Raw genomic sequence first — 26,151 nt, forward strand, 5'->3', positions numbered from 1 at the left:
TTTGTAAATAAAAATTTACTATTATTATTTTAAAAATAGGAAGGTAATATTTTTAAGTAAAAATATGATTTTGGAATCCTTACTTAAATATTGAAAAGAATTCAAATGATTATTTTTGCCAAAAAATATTATTTTAGTTTCTTAGAAAATATGCATGTGAATTTGTACAAAAAATTTATTTTTTAATTCCACCTAGATATTGGAAAATTAAAAATTAAAAATAAGAAACTATGGTTATGATTGGTTAATGAAAATATTTTTCTTTTTCATTTTCATTTTCGTTTTCATTTTCTATTTTTATTTTTTAAGAACAATTTTTATTTTTTATTTTCTAAATTTTAGAAAACATTGTTTGGTACATAAAATGAAAATTTATTTTTAAAAATAAAAATTATAAAAATGTGTTTGGTATCTACAAATTTTATAATTAAAATAAATTGCTTTAAGAGAACTTATCTATGTAAAACACTCAAAACTTAAACATTACATAATATGGTGGGCAAAACATTATAAAAAGAAATTGGGGGAAAAATCAAATGTACTAATTAAAATATATTGATTCATCCAGATCAAGTGTAACATTAGTGACATCAACCCTTTTTAGAATAATGCTTGTTTAGGCTCTAGATGAATCAATAAATGATTGCAAACTACCCTTGTTTCAATAAGAAATGTCAGGCACAAAGATAGATGAGCACTTTCCATCATATTGAAGTAATGTGAAAGAATCATTAAATGAATTATATTACTGTAATGTCAACAACATATAAAAAAATGAAATAATCTTCATAATAATAATGGATAGAAAAATCCCAAATTATCACTAAAAATCCATAAATCCACTCACATCTTAAAACCAAAACCCTAGTGTCACCAAGGAAAAAGCCTTCAACACTACAGCACTGCTTATAGGGGCAATGGCAGGATCTTCAATTTTCTCCGAATAAGGTGTTAGAGAGATTCTAGTGTGTTTGTGCCTTGGAGACAACACAACCACAAGCAACTTCTAGCCTTGCTCACAATGACCCTTAGCTCCACTAATGAAATAGAATGGCTCTAACTTTTCAGACTTCACCTTGATTTTTCTATCCTTATGCTCTGCAATTGTGTTTAAGGTATTGTAACTTGCATAAGTCTCATTAGTCACTTGCAGCACCAAGTCTTTGCCACCATTATATTCCCATACTAACAAAAACACCAAAAAGGAATTAGAAAAACTCAAGTAAAAAATAATCCCACAAAGTGAAGTGCATCATCATATTAAAGCTCAGAAAAAGTAGATTATTACTTAGAAAGTCACCAATGCAAAAATGAGAATTTTTAACCCATTTATTGAGAAAGTCTAATTCAGAAGATGGGATCTTCCAAGCGTTTGTCTTCCCACCAACTAAGATTTTTCTAGCATTTGTAAAGCTTACAACTAGAAACAAGAGCACCAAAGAAGTTAGCCTTCTTAGAAAAGTAGCCATGGGAAATCATACTTTTGGAAAAGCTAAGCAAAAATAACAGTCGAAATGAAACAAATTTAGGTAAAACTTTTGTAGAAAAAAGAAAAGTGAAATGAATTTTTGTAGAGCAATTTATTCAAAATTGGAAAATTAAAAATAATTTTAAAAGTATCGTGTTTTCATATTCTACATTTCTTTCAAATGTCTTCATTGAAAATGTTGAAAATAACTTTTTTTTTTATTCTCTAAATTTATTTTATTTTCATTTTCATTTTCCACAAAATAGTTTTTGTTTTTTTTAACCAAGCAAAATTTTTCATTCATTCTCTATTTTTTATGAAAATAAAAATAGAAAACAAAGATATTTTCATGAACCAAACACACATTAATATTTCTAAGTAAAAATAATTCTTGGGATCCTACTTAGATATTTAAATGTTTTTCAATAATTATTCTTTATAAAGGAACATTATGTGAAGTTTTTGAAAGAATTAGTATGAAAGTCCTAAATAAAGAAATATTCTTCAAAGTTTTGTCAAGATATTGGAGAATTAGAAAATGTTTTGGTATTAAAAATTTTCATCTTATTCCTAAATAAAAAGGTTCTAAAAAAGGATTTTTACAGAAAAAAAAATTTATGGAATCATTTTTTAATATTAGAATTAAGACCATTTTATCAATAGTAAAGATAACATATGATCAATTTGTATCAATTTTTTTTTTGGGAGCTATAGGGGTGCTAATCTTTCCTCTAACATAATCGACTCTTATACTCAGTTTTATTTTCATAGACCAAAATTATCTTTTTAATAAACTATAAACTCATTTTATTATTTTATTAACAAAATAAACTTTTTAGGTAACTAATAATACCTAACAAAAAATATTAGTAGCAACTCGCCTTGTTTTGAAACTTTTTAAAAACATTTTGTTTAACGGTCTCCAAAATCATTTTGACAAATACAAATATATAAATATAAATTAATTAAATATATATATATATATTCTTATATATGCCTTAGGACTGGACAAGATAGAGTAAACTCATCACCAATCCTACCCAATTTTCAAAAAAGAAAAATCACCCTCCACCGATCAACTCTGATTTTAAAATAATCATTCTTATTGGATCAACATATCAAAACCCATTGGGTACGGGTTAGTTTGGCATCATAACCTTTATTGCCATGCCTTACAACATTTATCTTATTAAAATTGAAAAAAGGCAAAAACAAAATAAAATAAAATGATAGCTAAAAGAAAGAAAAAGGAAAAGGAAGCCAAATAGATGTGCCACGTTGACATTATAATTGCCCATTTACTTTTTCAAGCATCAAATAAAAATAGTATAATAGACAATTAAAAAACAAAGCACAAAAAAAAAAAAAAAAAAAAAAACAAAAAAAAATGGCCTAAGAAAAAGAAACCCAAATAGGGATGCCACAAAGACACCTTCATTTAAAAATGGTAATGGGTGAGTAGATTTATACATATCCTAACTTTGACCCTTTTTTAAATAATTTAGTTCAATTTTCAAAATTTGCTTCAATATCGAGCTATTATATTTTATAACCAATCGCAACCTGACACATAAATCTACAAGCCACATTTTATCCATATTAATCAATATTAATTAAAATTTAATCAAATGATCTAAAATTAGTTAATGCTTATAAAAATGTTTTAGTATAAATTACATCTTAAATATGTATAAATATGGTTTTTTTATTAAATTAAGATATTATTATTAATTTTATTAATATAATATATATTTAAATTAAAAGAGACAATAAAAAATATATTTTGACATATATCAGTGGGCAAAACACCTTAAACGGCTAAATCTATTGTAAACCCAACTTTTATTTTTAAAAAGAGAAAACATGATCTAATCTTGAATTTAAAAAAAAAAAAAAAGGCACATATTGAATCAAGACAATTGAAAACAAACAGGAATCGTTTTATAATCTACACCTTTATTTACTTATTTCTTACAAAATTTATCTAATTAAAAAAAATTAAAAACAAAACAAAAACAAAAAGTGACAAAAAAAGAAAATAGAAAGAGAAGAAAGCCAAATGGATGTACCATGTGGACACTTCTATTGACCTCATTTTCTTATAAAATTCAATGTATAAATTAAAAAAAAATCAATACCAAAAATATAACTTTTACAAATGAATTTTGTAGATGATAAAGATTAATTTGTCGTCAGTAATATTTTAACCTTGAAATTACTAATGGTAAAATTTTGTTGTTATTAAACAAGTTGATAATGCCTTTTCATTGGTAAAATTTAATTTCCATCAATAATTACCAACAAAATTTTTTGTCAATAAAAATTCCATTTATATTTCATCGCCAAATTATGTCGGTAACAAGTCAATAATCCAACGAAAAAAAATTCCATCAATAATAGTTAATATTTTCTTCTTTAATACGTATTTTTCAATTATTTTTAATTACATTTTTTTTATAATTTTGTTCATTTTATTGTATTTTTATTAAATTTATTTTTAAAACAACTATATAAATATTAAAATATACATAAATAGAAAAAAAAAACATTACATTTAGTTTATAAAAGAACAATAATATTTTAAAAAGTTATTTACGAATTCTAATTAAATGAAAATACAAAAAAAATACATTTAAGCGTGCACAAGGAGTTAAAGCTTTGAAGCTATAAGCTTTCCAATCCTGCTATCGAAGCTGATTGCACAAGTCTAACAAGAGCAACAAACAAGTGTGGAATGTGCTGCCCTATTTGCGAGGGAAGATGCAATATAAGTTCCAGATATAGTTGCCAACAAAAAGAGACCAAGAGCTTTCCAGATCAGGGTCAAGAAGCCTGCAAATTAGATTGCACAAATAAGCATCCAAAAACATGGATATGAGAAAACCTTACTAGAAGAGTTTAGCCGGTGACTAATTGACAGAAATTTAAATTCACTGCAAGAATCCACAAGCTCACCACCATTGCATGAAATACCACCTGAGCCACTGACTTTCTTCATGCAAAAGAACATGTATTTAACAACTTTTCACAAACAAAGCAGAAGTTATCTAACTGTGCAACGTGTGTATATATATATATAAAGCAGAACAACAGAATTAAAATTGACAGCTCAAAAAGCCAGATGATCAGCCTTAAATTTGAAGATGACAAAGTGATTTAAAGAAAACTGCCACAACTTTCACTAACATAACAAGAAAAGAAGAGACAGTAGTTATGATCAGCATAGTATTATTCTTCATATATTCCTTGAGAAAGTTTGAGCATATTTTACAACCCACAACAAACAAATGTATATTGTATTTTATAGTTCTACTGAGTTATTTCCAAGTAAAATCAGTAGATTATACAAACAACACCCTAAGCCCTCAGCAGGAGCATTTTTTGTGTATTGAAGATTTCGACAAGCTTTCAAATACATCTAGGCACCATATTATGAATATGCAACAATAACAATATCAATCAAGAACCAAATCAATCGGCAATTATCAAATATACAATCTCTGTATCACATGTTCCCAAGGTTCAATAGATAGGCATGTACTTCATTTATTTAACAGTTCTTATACATGCAATCGGTGAGATTGATTCAGTTACTGATATGGGACTAGTCACATTTTCCTAATACGTGATGAAAAACAAATAAGAGTGACTCAATTACAAACAAAAAATTAACGTTAAATTAACATTTGGGCCTTTAGCTCCAGAGGTTGAGGGATTTGAGAGGTTTGGTGAGACATTAGATTATCCCTTCAAGCCATAACACTCCTTAATTATATCCCTAAAACAACACTAATACTAATAAAAGAAGAAGAGTTTTAAGATGCTACCAAGATCAACAATTTAGACATAATGCAACAATCATTACCATGACCAAGAGACAGAACGTGAATTGCAAAAGTCCCTTCCATTTTTTTTCTCTAGATGTTCCTATCTAACATGAAAAATATGCCTTTGATACTGACATCCATGGAATTTAACCATCCTATTATCAAAACAACTAAATCCTATTATCAGCTCTTATATAAGTTCAGTAGTTTTAAATATGATATGAGCTTCACACCAGATGACAAGGGAAGCGAAGGTAAGTGCTTCTTACCCCATTGTTTGATCGATCAGTCATAGAATTTTGTTCATGGTATGTTTTATTAGAACATTGGATGTGGTTTGATTACTACAAATCCATGAATTATGACTCAGCCTTCTCCCTTAATTTATTCAGCCAAAAATGTTGACAGAATACTGCATGCAAGAAAACTACTAATATGAAAGCAAATAAACAACAAAATGTTTGAACCAGTTCTTAGCTTCACAGAATTAGAATATATTGTTGTTAGAGTTGTTTTGTTATTTGGACAGAATCATTGTTCTATCTCCAAATATGCTGATGAAGTGATGACGAAGAAATGACTAGTAAGGGAAGACCAGTTCCTTCTTTCTTTCTTCCTCACTTTTCATTAAATTAAAGTATGTCCAAAGCCACTGCGTGGCCCTTAAGAGCATTTCAATATCACGTCAGGATATAGGAATTAAATGAATGTATGAACAAAAATTTATTTTTGAACCATATAATAAGCATAAAACTACTTAAACATTTTGAATGAACAGAGAGAGAGATTCTCACACAAAATTATCATGCAATGTCCCGATTTCAGGATGATCATCAAACCGACTCAAAAGCTTCATTGGAGAACGAACGGATCTGCATAAGAAAATTCAATGTTAAAAAAAATTCAAAAATAAAAAGGAATAAAAAGGCAGAGTGTAGCAAGAAACAGACACCTATAAACATTCCATTTTCCACTTTGCAATTTCTCTGGAAGAACTACACTGTGTTGTTTACCTATAAAAAATTATAAACCAAGAAAAGAATGATTAACGCAATAAAAAGCAATGAGATTAATCAAATAAAATACTTCTACCAGCTCCCTTGACGAGGGCATCCATTTTCACAAACAATTTAATTTAATATTATACTCCTTTTTCTTCAGCTTCCAGATTCCCTTATTTTAAACAATCAATCTCCACTTTCTCAATTCCATTCAAAATGGGTATGCTCAAACCACTGTTATAACTTGAATTTCAATCCATTTTGTCCGTGCCACTAGAATTCCAAATAATATATATGATGTAAACAAGGATAACATAAACGATATACATTGAAGAGAAATCCATAAGCTTGCACACTATACCTTCTTTGAACAGAAGCGGAGAAGAAAAGTGAGACGAAGGTGGAGCGACAGAGACGATATGAGGGCGGAGCGAGACGAGGCCTACCGAGACGCGTGGAGACCGACAGAAAAAATGGCGGGCAAGACGCATGGTGAGCTCGAGGGTGGCGAGTGTGGAGACCGACAGAAAGAAGGGCAGCGTCGAGGGCAGGCGACGAGGGAAGCGACCATGGCAGAGACCCAGCGTCGACGGTGGAGAGCGAGACTGAGGAGCTGAACGGTCAGGGAGAGGGTTTGTGTAGAGAGGGAGAGAGGAAAAGAGTTTAGGGAATTTACGGAGGATTCAGAAAGGATTGGGTTTTTCTTTTATTTATTTATTTATTTATTTTATTGTTATATGGATTTTTTTTTCAAAAAAAAATTATCCAGTAATCCGTCGGTAAAAGCCTTACCGACAGATTTTTTTCCGTCAGTAAATTCACGCCAATTTGCTAACTTCCCGCACCAACATTCCGATACCAATGGATTTTTTTTTTTATGGTATTCCGTCGGTAAATCAGTAATAATTTTAATTTTATAATTCATTGGTAAATCGTCAATAAATCATCGATAATTATTAACAAAAAATTTTCATCGATAAAAATTTATTAGTATTAAATGATTTTTTGGTAGTAAATAAAATTAAAAAATGCAAAGAATAAAAAAAATAAATTTGGATATCACATTAATATTTCTTTGTATCATTTTTTTAAATTAAATAATTTTAAAAAATCTACAAAAAATAAATAAATAATATCAAATAAATCCCACAAATTTTTAAAAAATACTTTAGTAAATATGAAAAAAATAAAAAAAAAGAAAAAGAAAAAGGACAAGAAGGAATGAACGAAAAAATGAGAAAAAAATAATTAGGTGCATGTGACATTCAAATGAGTCAAATTTAATGTATGGATTAAAAAAACTTAATCAAAGTGATAGTGTGACATATAAGTATAATATTAATGTTAAATTTATTCGATAAACAAATAAAAAAAATAAGAGATAAATTGATTCATGAGGGAAAGAGCAAATCATTTAAAAAGAAAAATTGCAAAATGAGATTATGTAATGTAAATATTTATTATTTTATATCATAATAAAAATATTTAATTAAAAGGATTTTTTGATATACAAATTATAGTAAAAAAGAATTAGTTAAAAGAAAATTTTAATATAAAAAATTAATAAAAAAATGTACAATTAGTTGACAACTTCAAATTGATAAAAGCTCAAAACTTTATGTTATTAATAAACACAAGACAAAAAAAATTAAAATTAATGAACTATCAATCTTAACTTTTAAATATATATATTTACCTTAATTTTTAAGGGTTATTGACATATATATATTAATTATAAGATAGTTATACAAATTTTTAATTAAATATACATATAACATATTTTGTTTGCAAATATTATAATTTTAGATTAAGTTTTAAATTAAGGTAAAAAAGTAATTATATTGTTTTATCAATTTAAAAAATAATGTTTTTCATTAATTATTCTTTGTTATAATATCAATTGATAAATAATCTTATTATAACATCCCACTTTTTAATTTTTCTAAAAAATCTTCCTACGTTAATCATTTGTGTTTAAAACAAAACAAAAAAACAAAAGAGTTGAAAAGGTGACAAGCATTAACATATATTGAGCCCGAAAAAGGAGGTCAAAGTTTGGTCAAATTTTACAAAATTAATAATATGAATTTTAATATAAAAATATTCATTATCTTTTGTATTATAATAATAAAATATAATTAGTTAAAAAATGTGCAATTAATTAATAATTACAAATTGATAAAAGTTCAAAATTTTATATTTGTTAATAAACATAAAAGAATAAATATTAAATAAATGAACTATCAAACATAATTTTTAAATATATACATTTACCTTAATTTCTTAAGGTTATTGGTAATTTTATATTTTTTATTAAACATATATTTAATAGGTTTTTGGATACACATTATAATATTATATTTTTAGATAAAAAGTAATTATATTTTTCATTAATAAAAAATTGACACTTTTAATTAATTTTTTGTTATAATACTTTAATACTTATTTTGTAATTTTTTGTTGAAAAAAATTCTCATCTTTATTTTTATTTTTATTTTTATTTTTTTGAGAAGAAAAGAATTCATCTTAATGTTTAAAAAATACAAAAATTGAAAAAAGGAAAATAATGTGATCGGCTGATGACACTTGAAGAAACAAAGGAATGGTCAAAGTTAGTAAAATGCAGGAGAAGCAAGGGAATTGGTTAAAGTTGGTAAAATTAAATATATAAATAGATATGTTAAACCGGAACGGTCCCCATCATTGAAAACAAAACAAAAATTAAAGTTCCCCTCGCACGAATTGTACTAGACCTGGTTGTTAGCCACTCTGAGACGCCATCGTCACGCTCAAGAAGGTTATATTGCGAATTAATGTTAGCGATATCATTGTGCCATTGCGTCTCAGTTTTTTATTTGAAATTATTAAGATTTAAATTATGATAATTTAAATTTAAATTTTAATATTTTATCAACAAATTGCAAAAAATTGGTGTTGCCGTTTCTTGTTAAGACTTCGGAACTAGCATATTGCACATTATTTGTGAAGAATGTTCCACCTACGCGAATGTTAACCAGTTACGGAACAAGTGAGTTAAGTGAATGGAAATAGGCCACGTACCAAATTACAAATGACCAAATTTAAGGAAAGGGAAGACAACTATATACCAGAAAGAAGATTCCGGACAGAACTAACTGCAAAAGGGGAGTGGAAAACTACATCTTCTTCAGGTGCCACAAATGAATTTGGGGATAAATAAGATGACGCACAGCTAGGAGTACAAGGCTCGGAGCCCACGTCATGAAAGTAAGGTGACTGAGAAGTAGTCCCTGAAACAGGCTCGGATCCAAGATTGAGGCTGGATATTCGTTTCTAGGCAGTAATTATAGTAATTAAAAGATTTGGAATCTGACGTTGAAATTTTGGATCATCCAAGCAACTATAAAGAAAGAATTGGTACGGTTTCTTTGGTTCCAACGAGCTGCCATACGGTGACATTACTGCATTCCCCGCTCTTGGCTCAAGAAAGATGACCATTAAAGTTACCGCTGGGCGATCACCATTAAAGTTGCCAACTTCCTATTTTCTCTGATTAGTTCTAGCAGTGGATGAAGATAGGATAGCTCTTTCTAATTCAAAACCTTGTTGGTTCATTTCAGCTTTTAGCTTATTCAACGAAATTCATTATTTCTATTGCACAAAAAAATCAGGATCATCAGAAGAAGCATGGGTAACTATCTTTTTGGTAGATAATTATTACTCGACAAAACTGTTTATTTGATCTTTAGCTGCAGTGCAAATTATCACGCGTATAAGACCGTTCTTAATTACCTGCAGATGACTAACAATTTTTTCCCGAGTGAGTCCTGGTTTATTCATAATGTCAATTATCTTCTTCAGATGCATCATTGAACCTTAAAATCCAAAAAAAAAATCTCTGTTTCAGTGACATCTGGGATAGAAATTACTGACCATTAAGTTTTACCTGAAAATTAATACTAGTGCTTACTTTTTGCCAGTCTCTGAACAGCTTTTGCAAATTTAGAGGCAAGAAAAATATGGATAATGAAAACAATTGTGAAGGCAGGGGTGAGGCAAGGAGTTTTGCATTCAGGATGGAGGCAGGGTGCCGACTCCATTGCCATCCTTATTCATATCTACCTTACTGAGTTTCAGAAAGAAATCTAACCTCTTTGACGCCTTGCCAGTTGCCAATTGGTAAGCTATATGGGCATCCAATCCAAATCCCGATGCTGGTTTTCATGGCTTGATTAACGGAATCTACCACCAATTTTTGAGCACTTCACCGAATCTTCATTTTAGTTTTCTTTCTTCCTTCAAACATTCATGAGTATAGTGTGTAAATTCGAACAATACTTTATTTGCCAAATTCAACACATCCTGACCACTGAAGCAATTAATTGATTTATTGCTCGCTGTTGAAACTAAAGTTTTTAAATTATCTTCTGGCATTTTATAATTGTTGGTGGTCAGGATCATTGACCCTTGTAAATTTGTAGTGTTAAATAGCCTCTCTCTTGCTTTCAAGCAATGGTATTGGACTATTGATCGATGCTTTCTAGTTTTTAGGCACAAAAGAACCCAAGTATCTCTTCTACCAACCCATCCAACTTTTTTTTTTAATTTGTATTTTCCCTTATTTTGGGCAACGTCAGATTGTTGGCTTCAGAAACAAAAAACATGTGCGTAAGTACGAGGTCACGCTTTAGATTGCCTTACTTGTCTTCAATATCCTTCCACCCACTTTCCACTTGCCACGTACATATTGTTCGTACTTCCAGCTTGTGCCTTACGCTGTTTGATTGAACCAAAATCATACTGCAGGATAAGGATGAAGAACCAATAATTTTCATAGTAGAACTAGAAAACAGAGCAGACAATATAATATTCAAATATAAACATTATTGAGCTTACGTTACAGGTTAAAAAAGATGGAATAAAACAAAAATACCAGAAACACTAATAGGCACGGGACAGAAAATAACGTTGGTGAATTTATAATTACAAACAAGGCTTTAAACAATTCTATCTTTAGGCTTTATTTCTGTGCAGTGCATTCTTTAGGGAGGCCCTGAGGATATCGCTTGGTGTCCCTGCAGTAGTTGTAAATCATGTAATTTTTCTGAACCCATTTGAGCCTTTGTTGGCTTGTTATATCGAGTTCTTGTGTCAGCCAAGTGTATCTAGACCGTGAGCTTGAAGAACAAGAAGATTTGCCTGAAGACCAGACACAAGCATCAGCCTTGAAGTTTCTGTAAGAAGCTGTGAAAGGAGCTTTGCTCCAGTCTGTCTTGATAAGGCCACCTCGAGTAGCCCAGTCATCGGCGTTCCAGAGACTGGAGTATATTCTCATGGGCTGGTTCTTTGGGAATGGAACGCCAGTTGACTCCAAATTCTTAAACTCTCTAATTGGAATGCCATCAACAGATAAGCTGAAGAATTTTAAAACAAAAGTCAATTAAACTTTCTAATACTAGGTAAAAAGATCATAATTTAAGAGCTCTAGAAACTTACATAATACGTTGGGGGTTCCAAAGAACAGAGTAGGTATGGAAATCTTTAGTGGGGTCGAACCAAAGGTAAAACTGTTGCTCTCTGTCACCTTTTCCCTGGCTAAATACGTTGGTGTGAACTATGTAAGGCTGACCGGTAAGGTTCCCCAAGAATTCAAAGTCGATTTCATCCCAACTCGACCCTTGTGAACGTAGCTGCTCCATATAATAAAACGTAAGTATAGCAGCACAGTGATATTCTAGTTGCTGTAAGAGAGAAGTTCAACATTAGTTTGATTATAAAATTAACTCACATAGTACGCAGTAACAGTGCCAGCAGAGTTGCCTGGAACAAGCTTAAGCTGCATATCAATCTTCCCAAAGAGATACTCATTCTTGGACTGGAAACCTGAGCCAGAAAATTTGTCCATGGTGAGAGTAAGAAGCTGGCCGTTGTTCAGTATCTTACCCCTACCATCTCCCCAAGTAACATCAAACTCATGGTAAAAGTTGGCAGCCGAAGCAACTAATACAAAGCTAACCAATATAGATACTATTAAACCAACTGTCCTCATATTTCCAGTAATTTTTTTTCTAACTTGATATTGAATTTTGATCCGAGTGATTTGAACTTCAAAGTTGCAAGTGTTGGGTTATATAGGGGGATTGGATGAAGGAGGAAAGAGAGTTAAGGCTTAAAAGAGCCTGTGTTTGGAAGTTTCCTACCCTACTTTCCCTTCTGTCCAAGACTTGGTGCACAGTGTACAATGTAAATAAAAGTTGTACACAGCTGGGCAAGCGCATAAGTTAGTGAAAGAAATGGTCAAAATCTGATGGATGTTCATGTTCCTTCCACGCAATTAGTAATTTACATGGCCTAATGCCAATGGGTTTGGTGCCGCCTTTCAATATGTGATGATTGTCCAAGCAGAGTAGATGTGCACGCAGTGACACTATGCACACCCAAAAGCAAACGCGGTGGGGGAGAAGGACAATCCACGGAACTCAAAAGGCACATCTTCATTCTCCATGCCCCAAGGCTTGATTTGCCAAATTTGGAGGTGAGGGTGTTCACACAGGACCACAAGATTCCAATGGGCCAATGGGGTTAGTCAATTGTTGTCATATTAGTTGACGGGGTCAAAAACTTGTGGGGCCCAACATCTAGACAAAGCCCAACCACTGATATCATCACGTCAACCAAGATTATCATCAAATTAATTAATTACAAAATGTCATAAGATATTATCAATAATTTTTTAATGGAAACGACTATTTTATTTTCTTATAAAAGTGCTAGGTGTCCTCAACTGGATGCCAGCTTCTGAATTCTTTGAGCTCACATCCACTTGTTCGTAATATATGTGCATTTTATGATGAGCATTAACTTTACAATATTGTAATATTTGTTTCAATAATAAATTTATGTAATTTTTGTTTAAACAAAGAATTTAATTTAATTTTTTTAATTAAAAGAAAACATTACAAAATGTTAAAGCAATAATTCAATATTTTATAGAAATTGCACTTTATTTTCCCATGGAATTTTAGTCTCAATTTCTTTTTTGGCAATATTAATTAAGAAAAAATTGCATTATTGTTTCTTAGGTGGATTTGACGAGATAACGAAAGTTTTGTTTTTGGAGATCTTACTTGTGACTGTGAGCGCTACCCTGCATATGTAAGGCATTGGTTGGGATCATTCAAGTCAAAATCTTCCAAGTTAAACATGTGATTACTTTCCAAATATATGGACACAATCACACTTACGAAAACTCTAGACTCTACCTCCATCTAATTACTTGTTGCATCAAAAAACTTTACTTCCTGACCGACATCGATTTGCACTTTTTGATATTGGTGCATCTATTAAATGAACTCGTACAATTAATAGGTAAGCTATGGCTACAATGCCCCAACGTGCATTGTTTGGTAGCATGTCAATCTTCAACAAGGATATTAATATCTTTTTGGAGGCTTTGATCAAAACTACTGAGAAGAGTCCAAAGTTTACTGCTGTTTCCAGTATCTTATCCTCCACGTCAGCCATGGGATAGGGACACCGGTAAATTAAATGTCCATCGCTGTAAAAAACAAGAGATTGTTGTCACTTGTCGTCCATGTTTTTTTTTTTTAATCTACTTTAAACTTTTAATTTTTTATATTTATTCAGATAAAAAAATATTAGATAATTTGTTTCAATCCACATCTTTCAAATTCGAATAAAATTTTAATGTTAATTAATTCAAATATCAATAAACTGTAATTTTTTTCCAAGAAATTAATATTTAAGTCAATCGACAAGAAATAAATATCCACAAGATTATTGTTTATCTCCATATCATTTGTAAATAATCCAATAATAATCTCAAAAATAATACAAGCGACAATGAGCATCCGAAAACTGGAAGGATTAAAACTTACTTCTGTCCAAGGGAGTTTTTGTATCCACCAATTAGATTTGATGGATTACCAAGAAAGAGGCAGAATTGGAGAAGGTTTGTTCGGGATTCAAATCGGAGTTGGTGGGATGAGGAAAAGAGATGAGATCTGACATTAACACCTGGCTGCGAAATGATTGTTAAGAGGGGATTAGTTAAACAAATTGCATGCAATAATTAATTTTCATGCCAATAAGGCGTCTAATAGTAATAGAAAACCTCTTAGCTGGTTCTTTCGGCCATATCGAATTAGAGATGTCAACATCAAATTAAGAATGTTAATATATAAGATATAAAGAAAGTAGAGAATTTTTTATTTTTATATTTAAATTTTTATATTATATTTATTTTTATATCAATTGATATTTTAAATTTAAATTTAAATTTATTTTTATAAATATTTAATGAATATAAATAATTTTTATATTTATAATTTTTTTAAAAAATAAAAAAGTTATTTTTATCTTATATATTTAAATAATTTTTATAAATATATATTAATATATATTTTTTATAAAAATATTTTAATATTAATTAATCTAAAATAATAATTTATATTATTTAATAAAAAATTTATTTACAAAATATATAAAAATATATAAAAAATATGAATACAAGATAAATATTATATTATTTATCTCTATTCTTATATCTAATAAAAATTTAAAATTTTATTCATTCTCATATTTATAATATAATATTCTTTCATATTTCTATTTAAATAAAAATTCAAAAAAAAATTTTAGATATAAATAATATTAACATCCCTTAGTCGAATTGGCTTCTAGACATGGCCCATGCCCAGGCCCCGTTGGGGTCTTGTTTGATCGACATGTATCCATTCACCTAAGTGACTAAATACAGTACCACATGGAAATCATTAGCAAGAACACGTGGATTAATTGCCCCCATACACCAATTAAAATCAAATACACCCAAAAACCCAACCAAATCCCATTCAAAAATATGATTTTTCATCAAAATATTATTATAAAAAAGCAAAAAAAAAATCATAATAATTAAATAAAAAATCAAACCAAATTTTTCAAGAAAAAAAACTTAATATGTCAGTTGATATGAAAATAACATGGCACTAATGTGATTACTTACCTAATAGTTATATCAATATTTTTATTAAATTTTTTTATGAAATCTATTAAAATTATTAAATTTTATATGATTAATAAAATTTAATAATTTTTATTAGTATAAATTAAAATTTAGTCAGCAAAATAAAATTTTAATCAAAATTTAATGATCAAAAATAAAATTTACTCATGAAATCATTAAAAATATTAAAAAATATGATGATAAAAATATTTTAAAAATATGTACCAAAATAGATTTTTAAAAAAAAATAAATTTCTTGTAATCTACTATATATATCAATACTATTATAGATAAAAAAAAAAAAAAATCTTAGAGTTGGCGGTTGTCATTTTTTTTTATTATATAGGATATTTTGCTCTTTTTTCTTTTGGAAGTTTCTTTTGCACTTGACATGTGTATTTTACAGACGATTTTTGAAATTTCTTTTCTACCTTATTTTATTACTAGCATTAAAGATGATTTTGAAGAAATGAAATCTAGCACGAAACACACAAAGCTGATATGTGTTTTGGTTCTTGTCTTTTGCTTTTGCTTTTTGGTTTTTTTTTTTTTATGCATTTTAGGTAAAATTTTTTTGGTTTTTTAATTGAATATGGGTTTTTTTTTTAGATTATTATCGTGTTACATATTTTAATTTCATTTGATAAAGCTGAATTGTTGAATGAGGTTTAAGTTTTTTTAAATTTTAGTTTTATTTTTTGTTATTGAACAATATTTTTTCAATGTTATGTTTTTTTTTTTGTGTGTTTAAATTGTCTAAAATTTTTATTGTGAGATTTGTATTTTTTTATCTGTCTAAAATATTTGTTACATGTTGTATATATGATAATCGGATTAGTTTTTCTTTGTAAATTGGTTTATGTTCTTTGTTTAATTAGTTTTTTTTATAGGTATTATCAAATGTTATTCGAGAATACATTGAAGGTTAGTGAGTGTTTTGTTTTTTTATTGTCTTTTTATATGTTTCAGTTGAATGGGATTTTGTTTTGTTACATGTTATGTGGTGTAATTTGTTTGAGTTTTCTTTTTTTCTAAGTTGCATAGGGGTTATTTAGGCGAGGAAGATGGATTAGGAAATGATTCTAAAAGAACAAGTTGGAGATCCAACAAGATGCAGTGACCTTGGATGCAAGTCTAATAGTGCCAATTTATAATAATGTAGATTTATCATTGTAATTTTAAATGTTACGCATTGTTGTACTCAATTAGCAAACGCATTTTTTGAGGGTTTTGGGAAGCATACTTATAAGAGTCTAACTCATTTTCCTCCTCTTAAGCTTGATTCCTTCATGCATTTCGGTGATATTCTTCTTTTTTTTTTTTTGCATTAAAAAAGTAAAACCTTTATTGAATTGTTGTTAGGTTGTTATTGGATGATGGTGGATGTGAACTTTCTGTTTAAAGGCTTTATTTGGATTTAAAAATTTATTTTTAGGTGATATGGCATAAATGGATTTCCAATGTGAATAATGATGTTTTAGATTTAGACCATCTAAATCTTTTTTGTCTAAAGGCTATTATAATTTTTGAAGTTAAATTTGTTATAAAGTTACTAAATGGCATTTTTGGCAAAAAAAAAAATGATTGTATTTTATGAATTGTAGTTGAGAAAAGAAATGAGTTTTGGTTCTTTAAATCTAGGAGTTTCTTTGGTTGTAAATGACTTCAACTGAAGTTTTCTATGGTTAAGAAAAAGGTCTGTTTTCTTTCATGTATCCTTATGAAAGTTGGTATATATTAATAGAACTGCTACTTTTAGATGATATTTTTGTTATGGGGCTTAGATTGGCAAATATTTAACATGTATTTAATAGTTATTAGCTATAGGTTGGTCATGCTACTGTACTGCTATTAGCCTTGCATTTCTCAAATAGGAATATGATAAAATATAATTTTGCAGTAAAAGATGAAATCATAAATGAGGATAAAATGAGTTTATTTGGGTAGGATTTATTTTGTGTTTTGTTTGAAAGGATATTTTGTGTATATATTGATAGAAGGTTGCATGTGATAAAAAAAGGTCAACGACTATGTTTCATTAACAGAAGACAGATCACAACTTCATAACATTTATGTTTAAAAAGTTAAAAAAAAAAAAAAACCCATAAACATAAACTAGAAGAGTTGGGCATGGTCGATTGAAGCCTAAAAAAAACAAAGTTCTAACTTATAATTAGAGAATGAAATGAGTTTTCATCTATCAAACATTTCAAAACTACCACTATCACTCTCTTTCCTTCTCTACAAATCCAAAGGTTTTTTCTTTCACCTTTTAGCTCTTTTTATTGATTTTCTCTTTCTCTTTTTTTACTAAGTTTTTTTTTTTAAAGCTGTAAACACCCATTTTTATCCAATGTATGATCAATTTCTCAATTCAGATCTCGTAAGGATCGTAGGGCTTTGGAGGGGTTTATGTTTGGGCTTCTTACAATTTTTTATTTTATTTTATTAGGTCTTTGAACCGAATAATTGTTGATCGAATGCAGGTTTTGGTCTAACCAATATGGTATTATCCTTTTTTTTTATTTTTTTTTCTTTCATTCATGTGTTGATCTTTAACAAGAAAACTGAAAAAATAAAAGGAAAACGAATCACACAAATTTGTTGGAATCTCATATGTGAATTGAAATTGGGCAAAGAGGGTTTGAATTTTTTTAGAAACCAAAATCAAATGGGATCATTGACCACAATCAAACCATGATAAAATCCCAGAATTCAAACATGAATTAATATTATTAAATCCCTAAAATTTTGTTAAATGAATCCTATAAATGAAACCCTAAATCACACAGAGAGGGATACGAAGAGAGAAGGCAAAATTTTAGGTTAGAGAAATATTTTTTTCTTTGTTGGGATATTTTACAAATTTGGGTTTTGGTTGTGTGGAAATTTATTTATGAGATTTTGTTTTGAGAGATTTGATTCTAAGTGATTGTTGATTTTATTGGAAGAAGATTCGATTTATAAAAAAAGAAACTAAAAAAATCTGGGTTTAATTTGAATATTGGAATTTGCTAATTGAATTTTTCGATCAAAAGTTGAAGATTCTGGTGATATTTGGTGATTTCAACAGTAGAAAATTGGGTTTTTTTGCCATTTTTTAGGATTTTCCTACTGGTATGGGTTGAATTGTAAGAAGAAGGCAGAGCAAAAACCAAGTAAAGAAAGAAAGAGTTAAGGCAGTCTGAGGAAAAACCAACATTTTTTTTTTCTTGTATAATGCCCTAATACAACACCATTTTATGTAACTAAGGACCTGTGTAAACCTACGTAGGATGGGTATGTCGCCCATGGAACAATTGACAGATTGCAAGGTTTGGCTTTTTTTTTTTTCAATTTATTTTTTATTTTATTTTTATTTTAGATACTTTTTGTTTTATTTTTTTTTTCTCATCCTTAGGTATTATTTTACTTATCATTTTAAATTGAGTAATACATTATTTATTTTAAGTGCTTTTATGAATTTCATTTTATTTGTTTATTAAAAAAACCAAAAAAAATATTTTTAAAATAAATTTATGAATCTTACCAAACTGTTAAAGTATTTTTTATGAATTTAAATTTATGAATTCTATCAAACTATTGGAAAATTTCATAAATTAATTTCTATAAAAATAAAATATTTTGTTTTTTATCTTACCAAACTATTGGAGGATTTGCATATCAAATTAAATCTTGTTAAACTATTAGAAGATTTAATGCATTTTTTAAAAATAATTTTATAATAAAATCTCATCAAATTATTAGGAGATTCTCATCAAAGTAAATCTTACCAAATTATTAGAGGATTTTATTGATTATTTTTAAATAAAAATATGTCAATGAATCTGACGATAGAGCCTCTTCAAAGTGGGATACTAGTTTTCATGAATACGTTTGAGGTGAGAGAATTATCTTAAATTGCTACCAAACTATTAGAATAATTTTAAGATCAATTTTTAATATTAAATATTTTGATAAATCATAAATATGGTGAAGACTTTGATAATTTGAAATTATACTGGTATTTTTTTTTTTGGGATGGGCACTATAAAGGAGATATAATCTTTCTCACATGTATTCGCATTCTTGAATCTAAAATTTGGTTTTGCAAACTAGAATCTACCTTTTAAAGATACTCGAATTAAGTTTGGGACTCATCTTTAAATGAGACAAATTTTATCAGGTAGCCAATCACACCTTAATAAAAAAGATTGTAATAAGTCTTAAAGTTCATGTCTAGCAATAAGACCATGGATCTATACGTTATGATAGTTTGGTGACTCCATTGGGGATAAGAAGAGTCAGGCCAGTAAATGATTTATAGTTATCCAAACCTAACTTAATAAATTCAAGATTTTTTTCTCATGCTTGTGTTTTATTTATTCATTTATTCCTTTTCATAGCTGTCATTCATTTGCATGTGCATAATGTGAACTTTACACCCTAGTTTTTCCCTTAAAATGGAGTAAAATACCTACACCTTCGTGAGATTTCATGTCTCTACATGGGCTAGCAAAAAACTCTCACTCAAATTGAATCTTTTTCACTTCTAGACTATAATGGGTGAGGATTATGATGCTTTACTAGTCTGTGATGGATAATGATGCAAGAAACAATTTGAAAACTTTTTTAAGAGTGACCTAAAGCTACATATAGTTAACCTTATGAGCTTAACCTATACGTAGAGTTATGTTCCTTTTTACCTTTTATAGTTAATCCAAAATTTAAGTCATGTTGTATATTGTATTATGTTTCATTAATATTGTGTCTATTCTTTATTTTATATTGAAATAATTAACCGATTTCTTCGTTTGTATTCTTTTCTTGTATATTCGTGAACATACATACATATTACATATTATTTCTATTTGTAGACACCGAATTTTGTCCGGGTCTACCATTTTCAATTTTTTATAATGTTAATAATAATAATATTGATTTAATTAAAATAAAAATTAATAAATTAAAATATATAATAATAATAAGTTTTTTAAAAAAAAAAAAAAAGAAGGAGGTTGAGACAGGGATAGGCATGGTGCCGTGCACGGCATCAGCCTGTTCACCTATTTTTGTCACTACCATTCCAACCCCATCAGAATCCTGTACCTTACTTGCCTCAACTGCCCAGCACCATCGACCTTACTCTACCATGGTACCCATATTTTGCTAAGCGTGCACTCTACTTACCACCACTATTTTCAGCCCTATAAAGTACCCATCCTTTTCTTCCTTTTAGGCTAGCTCTCGGACACCCAAATGACACAGAAACATCAAGCTCTCCCTTACCCAAAAAATGCAAAACTCCCCACACCCGAACAATCCCCCATCCTCACCTATCAAAAAACAAAAAAAAAAAAAATCCCAAAACAGATCCACAAAAACAAGAAAAACAATGACACAGTCTTTCTCGTAGGGAGAAACCTCAACGCCATAGCCACCCTACAACAAGAAAGAGAAATCATTAGTTTAAGTATTTCAGAAGAAAAAAAAACTTTAAAAATCGATTCATAACTATCAAGGCTTTTTCATGCAAAAAGAAAGTCGAATTCGAAAAGAGGGCATCGAGAAAACTTTTTGGTGATTTTTTGATCATTTTTCGATCATCGGCGACCACCGACGACCATCAGTAACGATCACCGATGGTGACTTTAGATGACGGCCAATGTGACGGTAGGGCGTCGATTTTTGGCAAACTTAGAGAGAGTTGGGAAAGCTAAATTTTTTTTTAGGAAAAGGATCAAATGAACTGAAAAAAATTGACTTTTATAGAAAAGCATAGGAGTAAAACGACACTGTTTTAAGCTTAGGAGCAAAACGACGCCGTTTTGAGCATAGGAGGATTCGCGCGTGCCCGTTGACTTGACCCGCTGACCTGTCTCATCCAACCTTCAGCCAGTCCAGACGAGCCACCAGCAAACTGGTTTGAACCGATTTGAACCGCCTCTGCTCCAAATCGTTAAATCGGATCGAATCGACATTGATTGGACCGTTGACTGGTCCAGTTCAGGTAATTTTTTTTCTCAAAATTTTTTTGAACTATTTTTTTTAATCATTTTAACTTTATTGTTATTGTTAATTATGCATATTTTAATACTATTAGATTTTATTAGAATAAGTATATGTTGTTTATGATAATAATAATGATAATGATATTAATTAAAAAAAATGTGTTTTTAAAACTTTTAATTCCTTTTAACATTTTTTTACCCAAGTGTTGAATACAAATAAATAATAATAAAAAAAAAAAAAACTTTTCTCTGCTTAGACACTTGAGGGAATACAATTGTGCTTTAAATAATAGTAATTTTGCCTAGATGTTGAAAAATTATTATTATAAAAAAATTAATTAAAATTATTAACTCTTTATAATAAAAAAATTTTGTTTTCTTGAAATTTACAAAAATTGAATTTACTTAGAAAGTCCGCTTAGATATTGGAGATTTTTAGAGATGTTCTTTTTTTTAAAAAAATTTTAAAAATCAAAAATTTGAAATTAATCTTAAATCCTCCAAACCCTCAAAACGAAACCCTAAACCCTCTAAACTCCTAAAATTAAACCCCGAACCTTCTAAACCTTAAACCCTCTGAACCTTAAAAACGAAACCTTAAACCCTAGAAATCCAAAATCTCAAACCTTAAATTTCAGTCTCTAAACACTAAACCCTAAAATAAAAATCCAAAATCTCAAACCTTAATATCCAAAACCGAAAAATCCAAATTTCTAAAAACCCCTAAAATCCAAAGGTAAAGACCTAAAATTTGAAACACATTTTCAAATCTTCAAAATCTTGAGACCTTAACCTTTAAAACCTTGACTCAAGCTCTAACTAAAACTATCTGAAAATCCTAAGGACACGTGTGAAAATCTCACTTGAAGTAATTTATTTTCAAATGCTGCCCAGATGATAGGGTATTTAGGAAACTTTATTTCATTAAGTTTTTTCACACGAATTCTTAATTCACATTAATAATGGGATTATTAAATAAAAAGTACTAATAAAGATGGGATCTTAAATATAAACAATCGCACCTAAGCTCTGCTTAGATATTGAAGAGTCGGGGTAGTTTCATTATACTTAAGAACCCAACTTTAAAATTGCATTTCATCCTACATAACATTAATTAGTATACATATATTAGCGTATTATCATCGATAATTGTCTGCATTCTTTTGTCTTTAATTTTTATTTACTACTCGATGATAAAACGTTTATTAATAAAAAAGAGACGATACATTTTTTTTTACAATTTTTAATGTTTTAAAATAAAACAAAAAAATTACATTTCGAAGAAAATAATTCTTGATACTCTACTTAGATGTTAGAGAGTCGCCGAGAATTATCTTTTATAAAAAATATTATTTTATTTTAATGATTATTATATTAAATCTTAAACAAAAAAAGTTATTTCAAAATATCTCTTTTTTTTTTACGCACCACCTAAGTTTGGTTGCAACCATAGATGATAGATAATGGGTGATGCATTATTTGATGCGAGAAATTGAGTGCACATTCATTTATTGGCTACACCAGTATAGCACAAAAACGAAAAAGTGTATTAATTTTAAATTTTTACATGATCATAACAAACAACTCGAAACAATTATCGTATCGAATTGTCTGGCGGAAAGTAGTCGGATCTTATTATTCTATTTTCTGTTCGTGACAGTGCATTCAACAGGGAGGCCCTGAGGGAATCGTTTTGTGTCTTTGCAATAATTGTATACCATATAATTCTTTTGCACCCATTTTAGCACTTTGTGACCAGAAGAATCCAGCTCTTGTGAGAACCATGGGTTGTTAGAAGATGATGAATTTGAACTGCAAGAAGATACTCCATTAGACCAGATGCAAGCATTGGCACTGAAGTTCCTGAAAGAAGCTGTGAAGGGTGCTTGGCTCCAATCTGTCTTCACAAGGCCTCCTCTAGTGGCCCAGTCATCAGCATTCCAGATGCTAGAATACATTCTCATTGGTTGGTTTTTTGGGTATGGAACACCAGCTGACTCCAGGTTTTTGAACTCTCTTATTGGTCGACCATCTACATAGAAACTGAAACAAAGAAAATCGGAGTTATTCTAATGCTGATATATTTATATATATTTGCATGGTAAAGTGCAGGGCTTAGATGTCATGTTCTTTTTTCTTTACTTACATAATGTGTCCAGGATTCCAGAGAATTGTGTAGGTGTGAAAATCAGCAGTTGGGTTAAACCAGAGGTAGAATTGTTGCTCTCTGTCACCTTTGCCTTTTGTATAAACATTAGTGTGAACAATATAAGGATCACCGCTTAGGTTCCCTAAGAACTCAAAATCTATCTCATCCCAGGATGATCCTTGTGATTTTAACTGCAGAAAACAAGAATAAATTTGTTAGCAACGAACATTATTTGTGCAAAAAATCATGAATTGATATGGTAATTGTCTGGAAAGTTGCTTACATAGTAGGCAGTGACAGTCCCAGCAGAGTTGCCAGGCACAAGTTTGAGTTGCATATCCAACTTCCCATACAGATATTCATTCCTGGATTGGAAGCCTGAGCCAGAGAATTTATCGAGGGAGAGAGTAAGAAGCTGGCCGTTGTTGAGAATTTTTCCACGACCATCTCCCCATGTGATATCAACATCCTGATAGAAGTTACCAGCATAAGCGACCATGAAAATTTCAACCATAAGACAAGTGATCAGAAGCATTTCTAGAGAATTTGGATGAGAGGAAACTGTGTCCATTGACTATAGTTTGATGGTGTAGAAAGCAAGACTTTGGGTTTTAGACGATGGAGATAAGTTTGAATTGTCACACGCAGAAAAATTTGAGCTTGTGGCAATTTATAGGGCTGCGGGCAATGTTGGGAATGTCTGTTGATACTGAAAGTCGGATGGTGGGGTGATCTACAACTGAACAGCTGGATCGCAAAAACAAACACATTTAAATGGGCCTTCTTATCATAATTATAGTCAGTCCAATTAAATGCAGCTTCTAGGACCAATATTTTATCATAGAACAGACAAGTTTGCTTTCCTAGGTTGTCTTGTCAACCTACCCCGGGCAAGAAATAAGCGTGGATGTTTATTTCCACTAAGTCATTTGTTGACAGATCAGCACGCAAAAGTTGGTTTCTAGTACCTTCTGTTGTGGACGGAGAAAAAAGAATGATGATGCATGGACTGGACTTCTAATTTCTTGCAGAGAATTCCTCAACTGGATTCTAGAAAGATTCGTCTAACCGGGGACCTTGTATATTAGTTCCAGAATACAAGTTACAGCCCGTGGAAATATAAAGATGAAGCTCAAAGAGCTAGCTAGTTGGATTGGACTCTTTCTGAGGTTAGAAAAAACAGGCTACTTTGTTCCAAGGTTGAAAGCAATTTAAAAAATGAAAAAAACAACTTGCAACTTTAATTATGATTACAAAACTATTATGTTTATCGTTCACCCATAACATGTAATTCCACTACTCCTACATTCTTCTTGGGTCTAGTCATAGCATGCACCTTCCAATACAATGAGAGCAATGCAATTAAACTCTTCCAATGGAGCCTTAAACACTAAATACCTTACACTAAATGAGAGCTCTACCGCTAAATTCGAAAAGAAATCGTTATCAATTTTGTTTTTGTTTAAACATATAATTAATCACTTAATTAAATCTTTCTTAAGGAAATATTAAACTTGAATAAAACTTTTAAAAAAATATTATAGATTCTAATTTATAATATAAAATCAGATTCTAAAATTTAGTTACATATGTCAAAAAATATTATCACTCCACAGACACCCATCAATAGATAATATCCACTAATCTTTTGTTGTCCTAAATGTTCTGAGCTAAAATGGTGTCTTTATTATTAATTCATTCCATTATTTAAATCTTGAAGGCTTCCTTAAATTTCCTCCAACATTTTTTGCAAAATTTTTAAAATATTTCTTACTTAAATAGTATTAAAAAAAACACATTTATTTTTTTTAAAAAAAAGTTTTATCGTCAAATTTATTTTGTAAATTTTTGTAAATTTTGAAGAAATGCTAATTCTAATTGTAATATCTGAAATCTTATTTCTTATCCTTATTAAACACACTTTCCAAATTTTATTTCTCATTTTTTTTATAATTTTCAATTTCATTTTTATTTGAAAAAAAATGTCAATCATTGATATTGAAAATTTTTTTTCTAAACTATTCACCATTCTAATAAAATTTAAAGAAAATTTTCACTTAAAAAATTTTTAGAGGATTGCCTATTTGTGATCCCTTTAAAATTTCATGTCAGATAGATCTCCACTTATTTTTTATTTTAACACGTACACGATGCAAATAAAAATATAATTATAAACTAGAATTAAATTTACAATTATTTAAATTTTGTTAAATCATTTTTTGGATTTTTTTATTAACACCAATTCAAATAATAAAAAGATGCACTTACTATAAAATTGGAAATACAAATATGCATATATTTAAAAAATATGGTTAAATATAAAAATGATCCATGTGCTATATATTTTTTATTAGTTTGATACTTAAAAAAATAAAATTCACATTTAAATATTTAAATTTTTATTCTATCAAATACTTTGATACTCTAAACTAATATCGTCAATCAATTTATTTACATGATATTAATATTTAATAAAATATTAGCATATGACATAAAATTGTCCAATCATTATCATGCAATCTATTTTTATTTTAGTATTTAAATAAAATTTTAAAAATAATTAAAATATAATTTTTAGTTAAAAATTTAAAAATATAAAAAAAAAAAAAAGGAAAAGAATGAGGGAGAGAGACAAGGGGAGGGAGGGAAAAACGAAAGAGAAGGAAAAAAGAAAATGCCTCACCGTCGTCGACCGGCTCATTTGAGCTAAAT

The 26,151-nt window shown here is 29.2% G+C and overlaps 3 protein-coding genes and 1 pseudogene across 3 annotated transcripts; all 4 read right to left on the reverse strand.

Annotated features, from left to right (window-relative positions):
• Positions 1 to 728: 728 nt before the first annotated feature.
• On the reverse strand, positions 729 to 1,469 carry LOC111286748 (early nodulin-like protein 14; annotated as a pseudogene).
• A 2,510-nt stretch (positions 1,470 to 3,979) lies between these two features.
• On the reverse strand, positions 3,980 to 6,996 carry LOC111285244 (long chain acyl-CoA synthetase 6, peroxisomal-like). Its single transcript, XM_089762332.1, has 4 exons — positions 6,658 to 6,996; positions 6,248 to 6,308; positions 6,090 to 6,167; positions 3,980 to 4,300 (listed from the first exon to the last, which is right to left on the reverse strand). The coding sequence occupies exons 1-4, from the start codon at positions 6,785 to 6,787 to the stop codon at positions 4,213 to 4,215; spliced, it is 357 nt and encodes a 118-aa protein (XP_089618458.1). The 5' UTR covers positions 6,788 to 6,996; the 3' UTR covers positions 3,980 to 4,212.
• Positions 6,997 to 11,103: 4,107 nt separating this feature from the next.
• Positions 11,104 to 12,377, reverse strand: LOC111284952 (putative xyloglucan endotransglucosylase/hydrolase protein 23). The gene is made up of 3 exons (XM_022874102.2): positions 12,064 to 12,377; positions 11,772 to 11,965; positions 11,104 to 11,689 (listed from the first exon to the last, which is right to left on the reverse strand). Exons 1-3 carry the CDS (start codon positions 12,322 to 12,324, stop codon positions 11,296 to 11,298), a joined length of 849 nt encoding a protein of 282 aa, XP_022729837.2. The 5' UTR covers positions 12,325 to 12,377; the 3' UTR covers positions 11,104 to 11,295.
• Positions 12,378 to 22,797: 10,420 nt separating this feature from the next.
• On the reverse strand, positions 22,798 to 24,091 carry LOC111284902 (putative xyloglucan endotransglucosylase/hydrolase protein 23). Its single transcript, XM_022873990.2, has 3 exons — positions 23,723 to 24,091; positions 23,437 to 23,630; positions 22,798 to 23,333 (listed from the first exon to the last, which is right to left on the reverse strand). Exons 1-3 carry the CDS (start codon positions 24,008 to 24,010, stop codon positions 22,931 to 22,933), a joined length of 885 nt encoding a protein of 294 aa, XP_022729725.2. The 5' UTR covers positions 24,011 to 24,091; the 3' UTR covers positions 22,798 to 22,930.
• Between the last annotated feature and the right edge of the window lie 2,060 nt (positions 24,092 to 26,151).

This window comes from Durio zibethinus, chromosome 6, assembly GCF_047325235.1.
Source record: "Durio zibethinus cultivar Kanyao isolate XHJ-2024 chromosome 6, ASM4732523v1, whole genome shotgun sequence".
NCBI lineage: Eukaryota > Viridiplantae > Streptophyta > Magnoliopsida > Malvales > Malvaceae > Durio > Durio zibethinus.